Below are 18569 nucleotides of genomic sequence, written 5' to 3' on the forward strand. Positions count from 1 at the left end.
CCCACCCCCACCCCCCCATTGCCAGCCCCAGACAGAACCCTCTTGCCCTGAGCCCCTCCCACATACCAAACCCCTCATCTGCAGCCACAGCCCTCACCCCTGCACCCCTCCCACCCCCAAACTCCCAGAGCCTGCACCCTGCACCCCAATCCCCTGCTCCAGCCTAGGGCCTGCACCCCAGACCTCCTCCCTCCCTCACCAGAGCTTTGGGCAGGTGGCAGGGTGGAGTTGGGGGGGGGAGTTTGGGCAGGGGCGGGTTCTCCGCACCACCAAAATTTCTACAAACCAGTCACCACCTCTACTGACAGATGTTCCTGCTCTACTCCAAGTTGCAAGGCCTGCAAGGTGTATGGTTTTATTTAGACTTTAAAGCAGGGGTGAGCACACTTTTTGGCCTGAGGGCCACATCAGGGAATTCAAATTGTATGGCGGGCCATGAATGCTCACAAAATTGGGGTTGGGATTGGAGTGTGGGAGGAGGATGTCCCTTCTCTGGCTCCTATGCATGGTGCGGCCCCTGACCCAATGCCCTAGCTGGATCGGCCCCCAGCCCGGCACCCCAGCTGGAGTGCCAGGGCAAGGCAAGCCCCAGATCCTGCTCCCCAGCGGGAGCTCGTGGGCCGGCTTAAAAAGACTTGGCCTGCGGGCTGTAGTTTGCCCACCCCTGCTTTAGAGGCATACTCTGGCTTGTGTTAAGTAAGAGCTGTTGTCTGTGTCTTCTTAACCATTGGGCAGCAGGTATTTATGGCTTCCTGGGCTGCAGCTTAGCACCCTATCAGGACATCCAGCCTGCTGGCATGTCACAGCACTCTTTCAACACGTCTGGGATCTTACATGAGAGTTGCAAAATACAACAGGTGTTTTGCTTTGTGGCTCACATCTCTCTAAATTGAGCCAAATTATAACTATTTCCCATTCTTGCTAAAAGGAACAATTCATTTGAAACATAACATTTAGAATTCACAATCTGAGGGCTTGGCTACACTGGAGAGTTGCAGCGCTGGTGGTGGGTTTACAGCGCTGCAACTTAGTAACTGTCCACACCTGCAAGGCACATCCAGCGCTGCAACTCCCTGGCTGCAGCGCTGGCTGTACACCTGGTCTGCTTGGGGAGTAGCAATTGCAGCGCTGGTGATGCAGTGCAGGTCAGCAAGTGTGGCCACCAAAAGCGCTGTAATTGGCCTCCAGGGTATTAGGAAGTATCCCAGAATGCCTGCTCACAACAAACCGGCAGAATGGCTGAACTCCGAGCTCCCCCGAACTGCTTATTTAAAAAACAAACACAGCTCCTGTTTGCTGAGCGAGGGAGGCAGGCAGGGGAATTACTTTGGAATGTTCACAGCTGTTTGCTTGAAGAGAGAAACGGCTCACACGGCAGAGGGGGAGGGGGAAGTCCATGTTGAGCAGCTGCTTTTGTGGTCTGACGGCTATTTAGGGTGCATAATTTGCATTTAGTGAATAAGAGAGGGGTGGGGGAAGGGCTCAAAACTTTGAAAATGATTGAAGGTAGGTGCTGTGTGTCTTCCAGTCCTTAGAACTTGCAAGGCAGGGAGCTGAGAACAGTGTCAGCTCCAAAAATCCATTCTCTCTGTCTCCTCCACGCTCCCTGTCACACTCCACCCCACCCCCCTCTTTTGAAAAGCACGTTGCAGCCACTTGAACGCTGGGATAGCTGCCCACAATGCACCACTCCCAACAGTGCTGCAAATGCTGCAAATGTGACCACACTGCAGCGCTGGTAGCTGTCAGTGTGGCCACACTGCAGCACTGGCCCTACACAGCTGTACGAAGACAGCTGTAACTCCCAGCGCTGCACAACTGTAAGTGTAGCCATACCCTGAGGAGAGAAAAGGGAGAGGTAAATCTGAGTGACTTTCTTCCTCTCCTGTCCCCTGTGGAGACTAGAAGATGCATCTTTCTTTTACAACCAAGGCAATGTTCAGAAAAACTTTGAAGACTGAAGCCAGTGACTCGAGTCTAAATTTGCTCCCCAGAAACTTTAATGTAACCCCAGTTATTTCTTGCAGGTCAGACAGAGGAGAGAGCGTCTGGGTGTGGAACAATGGCTGGGTCAGCTGACACCATTGAGATGTCGGCTCTGGGCCGCCCGTTCCAGCTGGGGATGCTGTACGACTGCCGCAAAGACTCCCTCATCCCAGGTAACTGTCACCCCGGGAGAAGCCCGGGGCCCAACTTAGAGTGTCAAAAAACAGACGCATTTGGCACCTGTTTATTTTAGGAACATTTGGATTTGGGATTTGAGTTGGGGAAAAAATAAAGGGCATCGAAACCTGCCTGGGTACTGCTGACCCTCCTTACAGGACGGGCTGCACTAGGAGAAACGAGAAACTTCCCATCCGCTCCCCTGCCACTGCAGTATCTCTGCAGCCCCCCAACCCCACACCGCAGTCGGCCTACGAAAGGGGGACAGTGCCCCCGAGCTGGCTCATCTCCCCATTTCCACATGGGAGGGGTGAGGTCCAGGTGAGAAGGGACCTCTCTACACACAGATTTCGGGGCATGATGGGACTCATTAGAAGGACAAACTTCAGCTCTTCACACCCATCCCCGTGTCCTATATTAACTGTCCCCACCCCAGAAAAGGCCTGGACATCGCTGTGCACAGCTCAGTGAAAACACTCGCTCTGTGTCCAGTCGCCGTCCAAACAGTAAACGGTGCCAGGGTGCCTGAGGAACCGGATGGAAAATGCCACCAGAGCTATTCCAATGGCGTTATACAGGTAACCCTTCTGTCAGGGGACATCGTCAGCAACCAGGGCTGGATTCAATATCCAGGGGTTCCCTTTCAACAGTGCAACACTGAATGAAAGGAGGGAAATCACCTGACATTAATTTGGGAAAACGCTGCAAGCAGGATTCATAAACCTTAAACCATGAGCAAACCCCCCACCACAGAGTGTGTTGGGCAGTGTCTTTTGCCTCAGGTTCTTGCGTTCTACAACCAAAAGTTCCTTCAACGTGCCTGTCCCTTCTCCCTCCACCACACCCCACTCACAGGGCTTGTCCTTGGTCAGTGAGGACCCAGATTTCAGAGGTGCAACTGGGTGAGTTCACCTCCCCCCCAGGGTTGGGGGAAGAAAAGGCACCTTGCTCGCTCTGCCATCCTAATGCTTCCTCTGGAGTGGCTGCTTTGCCAGCTGCTCCGCTGCCTGCTGCCCCGCTGGCCTCCCACTCACTGCTCCGCTGGCTGCCCTGCCACCAATGCCCACCGTCCCCTTCTGCTGCCACCTGCTTCTCTACTGTGACCTCTGTAGGTCAGTCTCTCGAGTTTCCACCCAGCACTCAGTGACTTTCAGCTCTTAGTAGGGGAACTTAATTGCTGAAGCAGGCTGGGCAGAAATGCTGTCCCACAACAGGTGATTTCAGATCTAGTGATTACCTAACAAACCAAGTATCAGAGGGGTAGCCATGTTAGTCTGGATCTGTAAAAGCAGCAAAGAGTCCTGTGGCACCTTATAGACTAACAGACGTTTTGGAGCATGAGCTTTCATAGGTGAATACCCACTTTGTCGGATGCATGTAGTGGAAATTTCCAGAGGCAGGTATAAATATGCAAGCAAGAATCAGGCTAGAGATAACGAGGTTAGTTCAGTCGGGAGGATGAGGCCCTCTTCTAACAGTTGAGGTGTGAAAACCAAGGGAAGAGAAACTGGTTTTGTAGTTGGCAAGCCATTCACAGTCTTTGTTTAATCCTGAGCTGATGGTGTCAAATTTGCAGATGAACTGAAGCTCAGCAGTTTCTCTTTGAAGTCTGGTCCTGAAGGTTTTTTGCTGCAGGATGGCCACCTTAAGGTCTGCTATAGTGTGGCCAGGGAGGTTGAAGTGCTCTCCTACAGGTTTTTATATATTGCCATTCCTAATATCTGATTTGTGTCCATTTATCCTTTTCCGTAGAGACTGTCCAGTTTGGCCGATGTACTTAGCAGAGGGGCATTGCTGGCATATGATGGCGTATATTACGTTGGTGGACGTGCAGGTGAATGAACCAGTGATGGTGTGGCTGATCTGGTTAGGTCCTGTGATGGTGTCGCTGGTGTAGATATGTGGGCAGAGTTGGCATCGAGGTTTGTTGCATGGATTGGTTCCTGAATTAGAGTTACTATGGTGCGGTGTGCAATTACTGGTGAGAATATGCTTCAGGTTGGCAGGTTGTCTGTGGGCGAGGACTGGCCTGCCACCTAAGGTCTGTGAAAGTGAGGGATCATTGTCCAGGATGAGTTGTAGATCCCTGATGGTGTTGGAGGGGTTTTAGCTGGGGACTATATGTGATGGCCAGTGGAGTCCTGTTGGTTTCTTTCTTGGGCTTGTCTTGCAGTAGGAGGTTTCTGGGTACACATCTGGCTCTGTTGTTCTGTTTCCTTAATTCCTCGTGCAGGTATCGTAGTTCTGAGAATGCTTGGTGGAGATTTTGTAGGTGTTGATCTCTGTCTGAGGGGTTAGAGCAGATGCGGTTGTACTTCAGTGCTTGGCTGTAGACAATGGGTTGTGTGGTGTGTCTGAGATGGAAGCTGTAGGCATGAAGGTAGGCATAGCAGTCAGTGGGTTTTCGGTATAGGGTGGTGTTAACGTGACCATCACTTATTTCCATCATGGTGTCTAGGAAGTGGACCTCCCGTGTAGATTGGTCCAGGCTGAGGTTGATGGTGGGGTGGAAGCTGTTGAAATTATGGTGGAATTTTTCCAGAGTCTCCTTCCCATGGGTCCAGATGATGAAGATGTTATCAATGTAGCGTAGGTAGAGAAGGGGCGTGAGTGGACGAGAGCTGAGGAAGCATTTTTCCAGGTCAGCCATAAAAATGTTGGCATATTGTGGGGCCATGCGGGTGCCCATAGAGGTGCCACTGATCTGGAGATATATATTGTCATCAAATTTGAAAGGTTGTGTGTGAGGATAAAAGCACAGAGCTCAGCAACCAGTTGTGCTGTGGCATCATCAGGGATACAGTTCCTGACAGCTTGTATTCCATCTGTGTGTGGGATGTTTGTGTAGAGAGCCTCTACTTCCATGGTGGCTAGGATGGTGTTTTCTGGAAGGTCACCAATGCATTGTAGTTTCCTCAGGAAATCAGTGGTGTCACGGAGATAGCTGGGAGTGCTGGTGGCATAGGGTCTGAGTAGAGAGTCCACATATCCAGACAGTCCTTCAGTGAGAGTGCCAATGCCTGAGATGATGGGGCGTCCAGGATTTCCGGGTTTGTGGATCTTGGGTAGTAGATAGAATAACCCTGGTAGGGGCTCTAAGGGTATGTTGATTTGTTCCAGTGTTAGTGTAGGGAGTGTCCTGAGTCGGTGGTGCAGTTTCTTAGTGTATTCCTCAGTGGGATCTGAGGGAAGTGGCCTGTAGAATTTGGTATCGGAGAGTTGTCTGGTGGCCTCCTTTTGGTAGTCAGACCTGTTCATGATGACAACGGCACCTCCTTTATCAGCCTCTTTGATGATAATGTCTGGGTGGCTTCTGCGGCTGTGGATGGCATTGCGTTCTGCACGACTTAGTTTATGAGGCAAGTGATGTTGTTTTTCCACAATTTCTGCCTGTGCACATCGGCGGAAGCACTCAGTGTATAGGTCCAGACTGTCATTTTGACCCTCAGGAGGAGTCCATGTGGCTACAAATAGGCCAGACTAAGCACAGATCTGCTGCCCTTTACTCCTACAATCAGGATAACAAACCAAAAGACTCCTAACAGAACCTTAATTAGCTCTATTTTTGAACAGTGGCAGGTCCTAGGCAGGTTAAACCATGCCTAGGATTCTCAGGCAGAGCCCACCCCTTCCACCAGAGACACCTGTCCTCACCCCCTCTTACCTTCACAGGCATCTGGCATCTGAAACCCCTGCTTGGCGAGTTCAGTTCAGTTTAGGGTGACCCCCTCAAACAGGCCAGGCTAAGCACAGATCTGCTGCCTTTATTCCTACAATCAAGATAACAACATTTCATTCCCCTGCATTCAATACAAAGTGATTTCTAACCCAACACCAGCCAGAGCTGATCACTTTGGCAGCACAGCTCTGTTTGCTGGATACCTCGACCGAGTGGGTGTGTTCATGTAAATATAGTCTGGTCCTGAAGCCTTTCCCCCTCCCCAGCTAGCTGTCAGGGCAGAGCTCATTCAGACCCTGCTTCCATATAAATCAATGGGCCACCTTCTCCTGGAACGTGTGTTCAGTGCTGGCCATCCCATCACAAAGAGGATATCACAGAAACCGAGGGGGGTTGGACAGCGATGATGAGAGTGACTAGAGGCCTGGGGAGAATTTCACAGGAAGAGAGATTGACAAAACAAAAGATTTCATACGGAGAGAAGAATAAGGGAGAAATGCTCCAGGGATACAGAAGAATGACTGGGCTAGAGAAGATGAATACGCAGGACCTATTTACTCTCTCATAGTACAAGAACAAGAACATACATTTTAAAGCAATGTGATTAGCATGATGAACTCTCTGCCCCTAGATGTCACCGAATCACAGAAATTATAGAATCTCAGGGTTGAAAGGGACCTCAGGAGGTATCTCAAAGCAGGACCAATCCCCAACTAAATCATCCCAGCCAGGGCTTTATCAAGACTGACCTTAAAAACCTCTAAGGAAGGAAATGTAGGGCTGGACAGGATTTTGAGAAGTCATCTGGTCCAGCTGCCGGTGCTGAGGCAGGAATAATTGCACCTTGACCATCTTTGACAGGTGTTTGTCTCACTTGTTCTTCAAAACCTCCCGTGATGGGGATTCCACAGCCCCCCTTGGAAGCCTGTTCCAGACCTTAACTACTCCCATAGTTAGAAAGTTTTCCTATTATCTAACTTAAATCTCCCTTGCTGCAGATTAAGCCAATTACTTTTTGTCCTCTCTTCAGTGGACATGGAGAACAATTGATCACTGTCCTCTTTATAGCAGCCCTTAAATGTTATCAGGTCCCCTCTCAGTCTCCTTTTCTTAAGACTAAACATATCTGTTTTTTTTAACCAATCCTCAAAGGTTACAGAGTAGCAGCAATGTTAGTCTGTATCCGCAAAAAGAACAGGAGTACTTGTAGCACCTTAGAGACTAACAAATATATTTGAGCATAAGCTTTCGTGGGCTAAAACCCACTTCATCGGATGCATGCAATGAAAATACAGTAGGAAGATATATAGATATACGCAGAGAACATGAAACAATGAGTGTTACCATACAGACTCTAATGAGAGTGATCAGTCAAGGTGAGCTATTACCAGCAGGAGAGAAAAAACTTCTTGTGGTGGTAATGAAAACAGTCCATTTGCAGCAGTTGACCAGAAGTTGTGAGGAACAGTGGGAGGCAGTGGGGGGAGGGGAGGAAGAAACATGGGGAAATAGTTTTACTTTGTGTAATGACCCATCCACTCCCAGTCTTTATTTAAACCTAATTTAATGGTGTCCATTTTGCAAATTAATTCCAATTCAGCAGTCTCTCGTTGGAGTCTGTTTTTGAAGTTTTTTTGTTGTAATATTGAGACTTTTAGGTCTGTAATCGAGTGACCAGGGAGATTGAAGTGTTCTCCAACTGGTTTTTGAATGTTATAATTCTTGACATCTGATTTATGTCCACTTATTCTTTGGCGTAGAGACTGTCCGGTTTGGCCAGTGTACATGGCAAAGGGGCATTGCTGGCACATGATGGCATATATCACATCGGTAGATCTGCAGGTGAATGAGCCCCTGATGGCGTGGCTGATGTGATTAAGTCCTCTGATGGTGTCCCCTGAATAGATATGTGGACAGAGCTGGCTATGGGCTTTGTTGCTGAAGTGAAGAAACAGATTGACAGAACCAGAAGAGTACCCAGAAGCAGGGATGGCTCTAACTTTTTTGCTGCTCCAAGCAAAAAAGAAGAGTGCTGCCCTGCCATACTGCCCCCCCCCCATGAGCGCTGTGCCACTGGACCCCCCCCGTGAGCAACATGCCGCCCAAAGCCCCGTCCGTCCCTGAGTGCCAAACAAGCCCCAGCCCCACCAGCACCGTGCCGCCCGAAGCCCCCACCCCCTCAGAGCGCCGTGCTGCCTGAAGTCCCACTCCCCTGAGCGCCGTGCAAGCCCCCACCCCCACAGCGCCACACCTCATGAAGCCCCCACCCCACTCTGAGTGCCCTACCGTGCCAAGCCCCCACCCTCCTCTGAGTGCCGCGCCCTGCCAAGCCCCCGCCTCCCTGAGTGCCATGCTGCCCAAAGACCCCGCCCCCCAGCACCGTGTCAAGCCCCCACCCCCCTCTGAGTGCCGAGCCGTGCCAAGCCCCTGACCCCTCCAGCACCACGCCACCTGAAGACCCTGCCCCCCCAGCACCACACGACCCGAAGACCCCGCCCTCCCGAGAGCCACACCGTGCAAGCCCCGCCCCCCCAGCGCCATGCTGCTTGAAGCCCCGCCCCCTGACCAGCATGCTGCCCAAAGCCCCACCCCCTGAGTGCCATGCCGCCGAAACAAAAAAAAATCCCCTCCAGCGCTGCCCCGATGAACCAAAAAAAAAGAGAAAAAAAAAGAGTACCGCCCCGCCCCAAGGTGCTGCCCCAAGCATATGCTTGGTTGGCTGGTGCCTGGAGCCAACCCTGCCCAGAAGTCACCTACTACAGGACAGACCCAGCAAAGAAAGTAACAGGACGCCACTAGCCATCACCTACTGCCCCAACTAGAACCTCTCCAGCGCATCATCAAGGATCTACAACCTACCCTGAAGGACGATCCCTCACTCTCTCAGATCCTGGGAGACAGGCCTGTCCTCGCTTACAGACAGTCTCCCAACCTGAAGCAAATACTCACCAGCAACCACAGACCACAGACCAAAAACACTAACCCAGGAACCTATCCTTGCAACAAAGCCCTAATCACATCAGCCACACTATCAAAGGCTTGTTCACCTGCACATCTACCAACGTGATATATGCCATCATGTGCCAGCAATGTCTTTCTGCCATGTACATTGGCCAAATGGACAGTCTCTACATAAAAGAATAAATGGACACAATCAGACGTCAAGAATTATAACATTCCAAAACCAGCTGGAGAACACTTCAGTCTCCCTGGCCACTCGATTACAGATCTAAAAGTCTCAATATTGCAACAAAAAAACTTCAAAAACAGACTCCAGTGAGAGACTGCTGAATTGGAATTAATTTGCAAAATGAACACCATTAAATTAGGCTTAAATAAAGACTGAGAGTGGATGGGTCATTACACAAAGTAAAACTATTTCCCCACATTTATTCTGCCCCTCCACCTCCCACCGTTCCTCACAACTTCTTGTCAACTGCTGCAAATGGATCATTTTGATTACCACTACAAAGAGTTTTTTTTCTCCTGCTGGTAATAGCTCATCTTCACTGATCACTCTCGTTAGAGTCTGTATGGTAACACTCATTGGGTATGTCTACATCTACAATTTTGCAGCGCTGGTTGTTACAGCTGTATTAGTACAGCTGTATAGGGCCAGCGCTGCAGAGTGGCCACACTTACAGCAACCAGCGCTGCAAGTGGTGTTAGATGTGGCCACACTGCAGCGCTGTTGGACGGCTTCAAGGGGGGTTCGGGGAACGCGAGAGCAAACCGGGGAAGGAGACCGGCTTCGCCGCGGTTTGCTCTCGCGTTCCCCGAACCACCCTGCAAACCGCAGGGAAGGAGACCTGCTTGCTCAGGGGTTCGGGGAACGCGAGAGCAAACCGGGGAAGGAGACCTGCTTGCACTGGGGTTCGGGGAACGCGAGAGCAAACCGGGGAAGGAGACCAGCTTCCCCGCGGTTTGCTCTCGCATTCCCCGAACCCCCCTGCAAACCGCAGGGAAGGAGACCTGCTTGCACGGGGGTTCGGGGAACGCGAGAGCAAACCGGGGAAGGAGACCTGCTTGATTACCAGACGCTTCCTCAGGTATGCTGGGATACCTGCTTATTCCACGGAGGTCAAGAAAAGCACCTGTAAGTGTCTACACTTGATTACCAGCGCTGGATCACCAGCGCTGGATCCTCTACACCCGAGGCAAAACGGGAGTACGGCCAGCGCTGCAAACAGGGAGTTGCAGTGCTGGTGATGCCCTGCAGATGTGTACACCTCCTAAGTTGCAGCGCTGTAACCCCCTCACCAGCACTGCAACTTTGTGATGTAGACAAGCCCATTGTTTCATGTTCCCTGTATATATATATATATCTATATATCTTCCTACTGTATTTTCCATTGCATGTATCCGATGAAGTGGGCTGTAGCCCATGAAAGCTCATGCTCAAATACATTTGTTAGTCTCTAAAGTGCTACAAGTACTCCTGTTCTTTTTTCAAAGGTCAGGTTTTCTAAACCATTTACCATTTTTGTTGCTGTCCTCTGGACTCTCCAATTTGTCCACATCTTTACTGCAGTGTGATACCCAAACCTGGACACAATACTCCAGCAGAAGCCTCACCAGTGCCGAGAAGAGTAGGATAACTACATCCCATGTCTTACATATGACACTCCTGTTAACACTCCCCAGAATTACATTAGCCTTTTGCACAACTGCATCCCATTGTGGGCTCCTATTTACTGTGTTATCCACTATAACCCCAGTTTCTTTTTTTCTGAACTACTGCCTAGCCAGTTATTCCCCATTGTGTATTTGTGCATTTGATTTTTCCTTCCTAAGTGTAGTACTTTGCATTTGTCTTTGTTGAATTTCATCTTTATAAACTGGATAATTGATCTGAAATCAACAAGGTCATTTTGAGTTTTAATCTTGTCCCTCAAAGAACTTGAAGCCCCTCTTAGCTTGGTCTCATCTGGTAATTGTATGAGTGTGCTCTCCACCCCATCATCCAGGTCATGGATGAAAATACTGATTAGCACCAGACTCAGGTCAGACTCTGGCAGCACCCCACTACATATATCCTCCCAGTTTGACAGCAAACCATTGTTAACTACTCTGAGTACAGCCTTTCATCGAGTTATGCACCTACCTTTGAGCAATTTCATCTTTACCACATTTCCCTAGTTTCCTATAGGAATGTCACATGGGACTGTGTCAAAAGCCTTACTAAAATCAAGATCATGTCTCCTGCTTCTCCCCCTAAACACTAGGCCAGTAACCCTGTGAAAGAAGGCAATTAGGTTGGTTTGGGATGATTGGTTCCTGACAAATCCATTTTGGCTATTACTTATTACCCTGTTATCTTTGAGGTGCTTACAAACTGATTGTTTAATAGCTTGTTCCAGTATCTTTCCAGGTGTTGAAGTTAGGCTGATTATTTTATAATTCTCTGGGTCCTCTTTGTTCTCCTTTTTAAAGATAGGTACCATATTGGCTCTTCTCCTTTCCTCTGGGACTGCACCCAGAGTTCTCAAAGACAATCACTGACAGATCCAAGATCATAGAATCATAGAATAGAATAATAGAATATCAGGGTTGGAAGGGACCTCAGGAGGCATCTAGTCCAACCCTTTGCTCAAAGATCTGCTTCAGCTAGTTCCTTAAGGTGAATTTAGTCAAGCCCTGCTGACTTGAAAACATCTAATACTCTAAATATTCTTTAAGCTGTTCATTTGTTATTCTGTCTTGTGTGCCTTCCCCCTTACTATTAATACTAATTGTATTAAGCACCTGGTCACAATTTACCTTTTTAGAGAAGATTGAAGCAAAATAGGCATTAAACACCTCTGTGTTCTTGATGTCATTAACTTTCTTTCCTCTCTAAATAGTGGACCTACACTTTTCATCATCTTTCTCTTGCTCCTAATATATTTTTTAAAACTCTCTTCTTGCGGCCTTTTATATCCCTCGCAAGGTGTAACTCATTTTGTGCCTTAGGCTTTGTGATTTAGTCCCTGTCTGCTTGTGCTGTTCTATTGTACCCTCCTTAGCAATTCATCCATGTCCCCACTTTTTGTAGGGTTTCTTTCTGGTTTTCAGGTCGCTGAAGAGCTCCTGGTGAAGCCATATTGTCCTGCTATTTTTCTTATCTTACCTTTGAATCAGGATAGCTTGCAATTGTGCCTTTAATATTGTCTCTTTGAGAAACTGCTAGCTCTCCTGAATGCCTCTTTTTCCTTAGATTTTCTTCCCAGGGGACCTTACTTAAGAGTTCTCTGAGTCTGATGAAGTCTGTTTATTCTTTTTAAGTCCATTGTCTTATTCTCTCTTTTCACTCTTTCCTTTCCTTAAAATAATAAAATCTATCATTTTATGAACACTTTCACCCAAATTGCCTTTTACCTTCAGATTTGCAACCAATTCCTCCCTTTTTAGTCAGAATCAAGGCTAAAATGGCTGCCCCCCTCCCCCCCGTTACTTCCTCCACCTTCTGAAACCAGAAGTTGTCCCTAAGACATTCCAAAAACTTACTGGACACTTTGTGTTTTATAGTGTTACTTTTACAACAGATGTCTGGGTAGTTGAAATCCCCTATTACTACCACGTCTTGTGGTATGGATATTTCTGTTATTTGCTCTAGAAATACCTCATGCGTCTCTTCCTCATGATTTGATGGTCTTTAGAAGACCTCTATGATAACATCACCTGTGTTTTCCCCTGCCCACTTTTATCTTTACCCACAGAATTTCAACTGGGTCGGCCTCTCATCTCCTGGACCGCAGCATATGTGTATATTCTCTTCATGTATAGTGCAACCCCTCCTCCCTTTTTTGCTGGCTTTCCGTCCCAAACACGCCATGCATCAAATTTCTAGTCATGAGATTTATCCAACCAAATCTCAGTGATGCCAATTAAACACTAAATTACCTTATGTACTAAAACTTCCATTTCTTCCCATCTATTCCCAATGCACCTGGCATTTGTGTATAGACAAGATATTGAGCAGATTTCCCCTGTTATCCCGCTTGTTGCTCCTATGACCCAACTGTAAATTTTCCACTCCCTCTCCCCAGCAACATCTCGCCCTCTGTGAAGGTCACTTTTTTGATACTTACCTGTGGTCTTGTGTCACCTGCCCCTTTGATCCTACTTTAGAGCCCTCCTCACGAGGTTGGCAAGTCAGTGCTCGAAGGAGCTCCGCCCCTTCTTGGTCAGGTGTACCCCATCTCCTCCCAGCAGATTTCCTTCCTGAAACCGCCTCCCAGGATTTAGGATGCCAAAGTCCATCATTTGACACCACCCGCACAGCCGTGCATCATCTCCAGGGTGTGCGTGTCCCTGCCTGGGCCCTCAACCTCAGCCAGGAGGATGGACAAGAATGCAACATGCGACCGTCACTCCTTCACCCTCACTTCCAGAGCCCAGGAGTCACTGCGCAGGCTCAGACTGGCAGTAGCATTAGTGCCCACGTAGATTTGCAGTGTGTGGCAGTGGCCAGATGAATGGACGAGCCTTGGCAACCTTTCCATAACACCTGGGATGTGGCTTTAGGCAGGCAGCACAACTCCTGGGGCGTCCGGTCAGGTCAGCAGATGGAGGCTCCCATCCCTCTCAGCAGGGAGCCCAGACCACTCCCACCCTACGTCCATCCCCTCCTGGTGGGTGTGGGGGCCGTGTGCCTCCCAGCCTTGGGAGCAGGTGGCTCCTCTTCCTCAGCCATTGGGGTCTGCTCCTCTCCACATGTGGCCAGGGCAGCATGCCAGTTCTTGACCTCGATGGATGGAGGAGCGGGGTGGCGAGTGGAGCACAGCCTACTGTCTAAGGTGGACAGCAGCCAGTCTCCTTTCTACAGAGCTGCTGGGTCGCCTTCCTCTTCTGGTGCCTCTGTAGTCATCCCTAGTCAGCTAGCATCCTCCATCCCAGATGTCTCTGAATGCATCCTGGTGATGAAGTCCTAACGCTCCTGGATGCTACATAGCTGAGCCACCTCCTCCCTCAGCTCTCTTTACCTGCTACCTGAGGGACTCCCCGGACAGAAGCCTCTCACACCAGCTGGTTCCCCCTGCCTGGCTGTTTCCAGCAGGGACATGCAGGCTGCATTCCCAGCAAGTGAAGATGAGGATCTGGGTAGAAGCCTCCAGTCAGGATGGCTGTCTGGCCAGGGCCCCCACAGCTGCAGGCAGATTAAGAGCTAGCAGAGGTGTTGGCAATGCACCATTGCAGGTTCTTCCTTGTGCAGTGCCTTTCAGTTAAAGAAAAACCCTCCCTCCCTGCCTTCCTTCACTGGCAACTCAGCTGGCTGACTGCCTTAGTCTCCCAGCCACCTTCGTCTCACCAGCCATGTGTCCTGAGGCCAGGCTTAGACATTTAGAGAGACTGGACATTTATATGGGTAACAAGAATACGGGGATTATAACAATGAAAAGAAAGTGCAGGGAGGGATGTAAAACCTCATACTCAAGATTTAAGCCAATCTCCAGCTATTAGAGATCAATGAGACCTTCATAAAGGCGGTTTTTCCAACAATATAGTAGGGTTTCTAGCGCCTTCCTGTGAAGGATTTAGTGCTGGCTACTCTCAGAGACAGAACACTGGGCTAGATGGATCACGGATCTGGTCAAGCGTGGCAATTCCTAGCCTCTTAAATCAAATAAACCAGATGTTTCTAATGGAAGTGAGATTTCAGTCATAACCAGAGCACTTGCTGCATGGAGCAGTGTACTCCCGAAGGAGAGTGAACTCAGTCACTCTGGAGATGGATTTATTAAAAAACCCCAGAAAAGATCACATCTTCCAAAGTGCTATAAGAAGCTGGGTGCAAGGGAAGGTTGTTCGGGGTGTAGTTCAGCCTTGACTTGGCACGTTTGTATGTTACCAGGTCAGTTTACTTGAGATCCTTCACTCTTTATTTTTCAATCTCAGAAATGAGACACAATTAAACCATGGACAGACTCTGTGTCCTGTGCATCTATCAGTTACGTTACGATGTGTTTGTCTCTACTATTCCAGGGATCACGCTGTGGCGCCGGGAACAGCTTCTCAAGGATGTAAACACAAAACCACAACCCTGGGTGAACTGTGAGATCATCGCATCTGATACCATTGAAGAGAAGGCCAATGCCCTCAATGTCACAGCGTCGCTGAAGGCCAGTTTCCTGGGGGGGTTGGTTGAAGTAAGTGGATCTGCCAAATACTTAAATGACACCAAAAAATCCAAACAACAGGCCAGAGTTACTCTCCAGTACTCTACCACAACAAAGTTCGAACACCTAACTATGAACCATTTAGGAGCAGAGAATGTCTCTTACCCTGCTGTGTTTGACCAAGGCACGGCCACCCACGTGGTCACGGCTCTGCTGTACGGGGCTCAGGCTTTCTTCGTGTTTGATCGGGAAGTTTCTTCTTCTGAGAACGTACGTGAGATAGAGGGAAAGCTCCAGCTTGCAATTAAAGTGATACCCGGGGTTTCCTTAGAAGGGGAAGGAGCTGTCAAAATGGATGACAAGGAAACATTAAATGCTGAAAATTTTAACTGCAAGTTCCATGGTGATTTTGCTCTTGAGAAAAATCCAGCTAATTTCCAAGATGCCATGAAAATTTATTCCACCCTCCCCAAGCTTCTGGGTGACAGCGGGGAGAAGGCCGTACCAGTGAGAGTCTGGCTGTACCCGCTGACCAAGCTGGACTCCAGAGCGGCTCAGCTGGTGCGTGAGATCAGCTTAACACTGATTTCTGATGCTCAGACTGCTATGGAGGAACTGGCAGAGCTAAACATGCGATGCAATGACATGCTGAAGAACCTGATCGCCACAAGCTTCCCCGAAATCAAGCTGAAAATCCAGCAATTCAGAGATCTGTGTAAGCAACACAGACAGACTTTCCAGAAACAGCTGGCAGGACTCTTACCTTTAATCCGTGGAGGTGGAAAAGAGGAAGGGGCCCTGGTGGAGATTTTATCACTCAAAAACCAGTCACCGTTCAATATCCAGAGCCTCAGTGAATTTCTGGATACAAAGGAGAAAGAGATGAATTATGTGAATTCCTACCTTAGGATCCTAAGCAATGTAGACGTGGTGTCCTCCCAGAGTGAACTAGATAAAATAATACTCGACCCCACACTTGACTTTGTTGTTTCTTTTACATTCACCTCACTGCATGAAGAGGAGCCATATTTATCAGATTTAAAACAATGGCTTCAGAACCAGTTTATAAAGGAAACTCATGATCCTGAATCAGCCATTTCTGTCACTGAGAAACCAAAATTCAAAGTGTGGTTTGAGGAAAAAGAAATATATCAAAAAGCTCGGAAATCTGCAAGGGCCCTTTCACATTTTGTAAGTGTCAACAAATCTAACAGGAAGACTCGGTTCATTGTGGTGTCTGTTCCAGACAAGGACAATCCAGGCACTACCATTTACCTGTATGAGGATGGAGAGCTGGTCAGCACCAACTTTGAGCCTCCATCAAAGCCTCTTCCTCCCCTGATTGATGGCATCAGACATGACTGTGTGCAGCTCACGTTTAACCCAGCAGCCTATGGCAGGGCTGCGATATCCGGCTATCGGGCAGAGTACAGAATTGTAGGGCAGGAGAACTGGACTGCTGTGACTGTAAATAACACACAAGAGACATTCACAGTAACAGGGCTACGTGCAAACACCGAGTACCAGTTCCGATACGCTGCAGTGAGCAAACCAGGGCTCAGCGAGACCAGCGACGTGAGTGATCCTGTGAAGACTCTTCCCCCGACCAGCCCTCCTGGGAAGCCTGTAACAGATACTGTAGATTCATCTGCCATTGCCCTTTCCTGGAAGTGTCCAAGTGTCACTGGAGATGGAGTCAGTATAAGGGAGTATAAGGTGGAATATAAAGAAGAGGCAGGAGATGCGAATCAGGAGGGCAAAGACAAATGGCTGGAACGAAGGACAGAAAAGAGAACTGAGTTCTGTAGCGTTGATGGACTGCGTCCTGAGACCTCCTACAGATTCCGAGTGTCAGCTGTGTGTGTGGATGGGGCTGTGAGTGACCCAAGTGAGGAGACCTGCATCTCAACCCTAAAGAAAGGTAACACACATATATATAAATATATATTTGCACATTTACCACCCCCCACCCCAACGCAGGACTCTGGAATAGTTCATTCAGGTAAAACTATATTTATCATTAGAAGAAAACTGAGATGTCCCAGATGTATAATGTAGGAGTGACTTCAGAATCAAACTATTTATTGCAATTTAATATCTGAACTGCAGTAATGCATACAGGGCCCAACCAAACCACAGGAATCAGCTGAGGATTGTACAAATTATACTGGACTGCTAGGTCTGGCCAAGTTAAGGTTCCATCCTCTAAGGAGATTCCACCACCTCCCCAGGTAACCCATTCCAGTGCTTCACCACCCTTCTAGTGAAAAAGTTTTTCCTAATATCCAACCTAAACCTCCTCCACTGCTACTTGAGACCATTGCTTCTTGTTCTGTCACCTGCCACCACTGAGAACAGTCTAGCTCCATCCTCTTTGGAACCCCCTTTCAGGTAGTTGAAAGCAGGGGTGAAAGTAATTTACAAGATTTACCAGTACTGCCGGAGTCCTGGGGAGCATGGCCTTGTCCAGAAGGGGCGTGACCTCTCAAGTTTTAAAGGCCCTGGGGCACCAGCTGTGGCTGGGAGACCCAGGGCCTTTAAATCAGCCAGGGGCTACCAGCTGAAGAGGTAGCTGGGAGGCCCCTGGAGCTCAGAGGCAAATTAAAGGGTCCGGGGCTCCAGCCACCGGGGGAAACCCCGAGTTTTGCAGGGCTGGGGCAGGGATTTAAAGTGCCAAGAGCTCCTGCCGCTGAGGGGAGCCCCAAGCCCTTTAAATCCTGGTCCCAGCCCAGCCACTGGAGCCACGGCCGGGATTCAAAGGGCTCTGGGCTGCCCACAGCGGCGGGGAGCTCTGAGCTCTTTATATCTCCGCTGTGGTGGGGGGTTTAAAGGGCTCTGGGCTGACCGCCACCGTGGGGAGCCCAGAGCCCTTTAAATCCCCGCAGCGAAAGCCAGTGCAGTCTGGCACAGCATACTGGCTCTTGCCAGTACACTGTACCGGCCTGTACTGGCTTACTTTCACCTCTGATTAAAAGCAGCTATCAAATCCCCCACTCATTCTTGTCTTCTGCAGACTAAATAAGCCCAGTTCCCTCAGCCTCTCCTCATAAGTCACATGCTCCAGACCCCTAATAATTTTTGTTGCCTCACTGGACTCTTTCCAATTTTTCCATATCCTTCTTGTAGTGTGAGGCGCAAAACTGGACACACTTCTCCATATGAGGCCTCATCAATGTTGAATACAGGTGAATGATCTCATCCCTCAATCTGCTGGCAATGCCCCTACTTATACAGCCCAAAATGCCGTTAGCCTTCTTGGCAACAAGGGCACACTGTTGACTCATCTCCAGCTTCTCGTCCACTGTAACCCCTAGATCCTTTTCTGCAGAACTGCTTTCTAGCCATTCGGTCCCTAGTCTGTAGCAGTGCCTGGGATTCTTCTTTCCTAAGTGCAGGACTCTGCACTTGTCCTTGTGGAACCTCATCAGATTTCTTTTGGCCCAATCCTCTAATTTGTCTAGGTCCCTCTGTATCCTATTCCTACCCTCCAGTGTGTCTACTACTCTTCCCAGTTTAGTGTCATCTGCAAACTTGCTGAGGGTGCAGTCCACACCCACCTCCAGATCATTAATGAAGATATTGAACAAAACTGGCCCCAGGACCAACCCTTGGGGCACTCTGCTTGAAAC

At 49.0% G+C, this 18569-nt stretch overlaps 1 protein-coding gene across 4 annotated transcripts in view; it reads left to right on the top strand.

Moving 5' to 3' along the window:
- LOC115642919 (stonustoxin subunit alpha-like) overlaps positions 1–18569 on the top strand; it is a 40202-nt gene that overhangs the window by 13640 nt on the left and 7993 nt on the right. For 3 of the 4 annotated variants that reach the window (XM_030546590.1, XM_030546593.1, XM_030546594.1), the window contains exons 2-3: positions 2028–2159; positions 14807–16861. In XM_030546590.1, coding sequence (XP_030402450.1) covers positions 2063–2159; positions 14807–16861 — 2152 coding nt within the window. In that variant the 5' untranslated portion in view covers positions 2028–2062. Of the gene's footprint in view, positions 1–2027; positions 2160–2341; positions 2742–14806; positions 16862–18569 lie in introns of those variants that run through there. The other variant, XM_030546591.1, reaches the window with a different exon arrangement.

The sequence above is a fragment of the Gopherus evgoodei genome, unplaced genomic scaffold (genome assembly GCF_007399415.2).
Source record: "Gopherus evgoodei ecotype Sinaloan lineage unplaced genomic scaffold, rGopEvg1_v1.p scaffold_47_arrow_ctg1, whole genome shotgun sequence".
NCBI classification, from domain to species: Eukaryota; Metazoa; Chordata; order Testudines; family Testudinidae; genus Gopherus; species Gopherus evgoodei.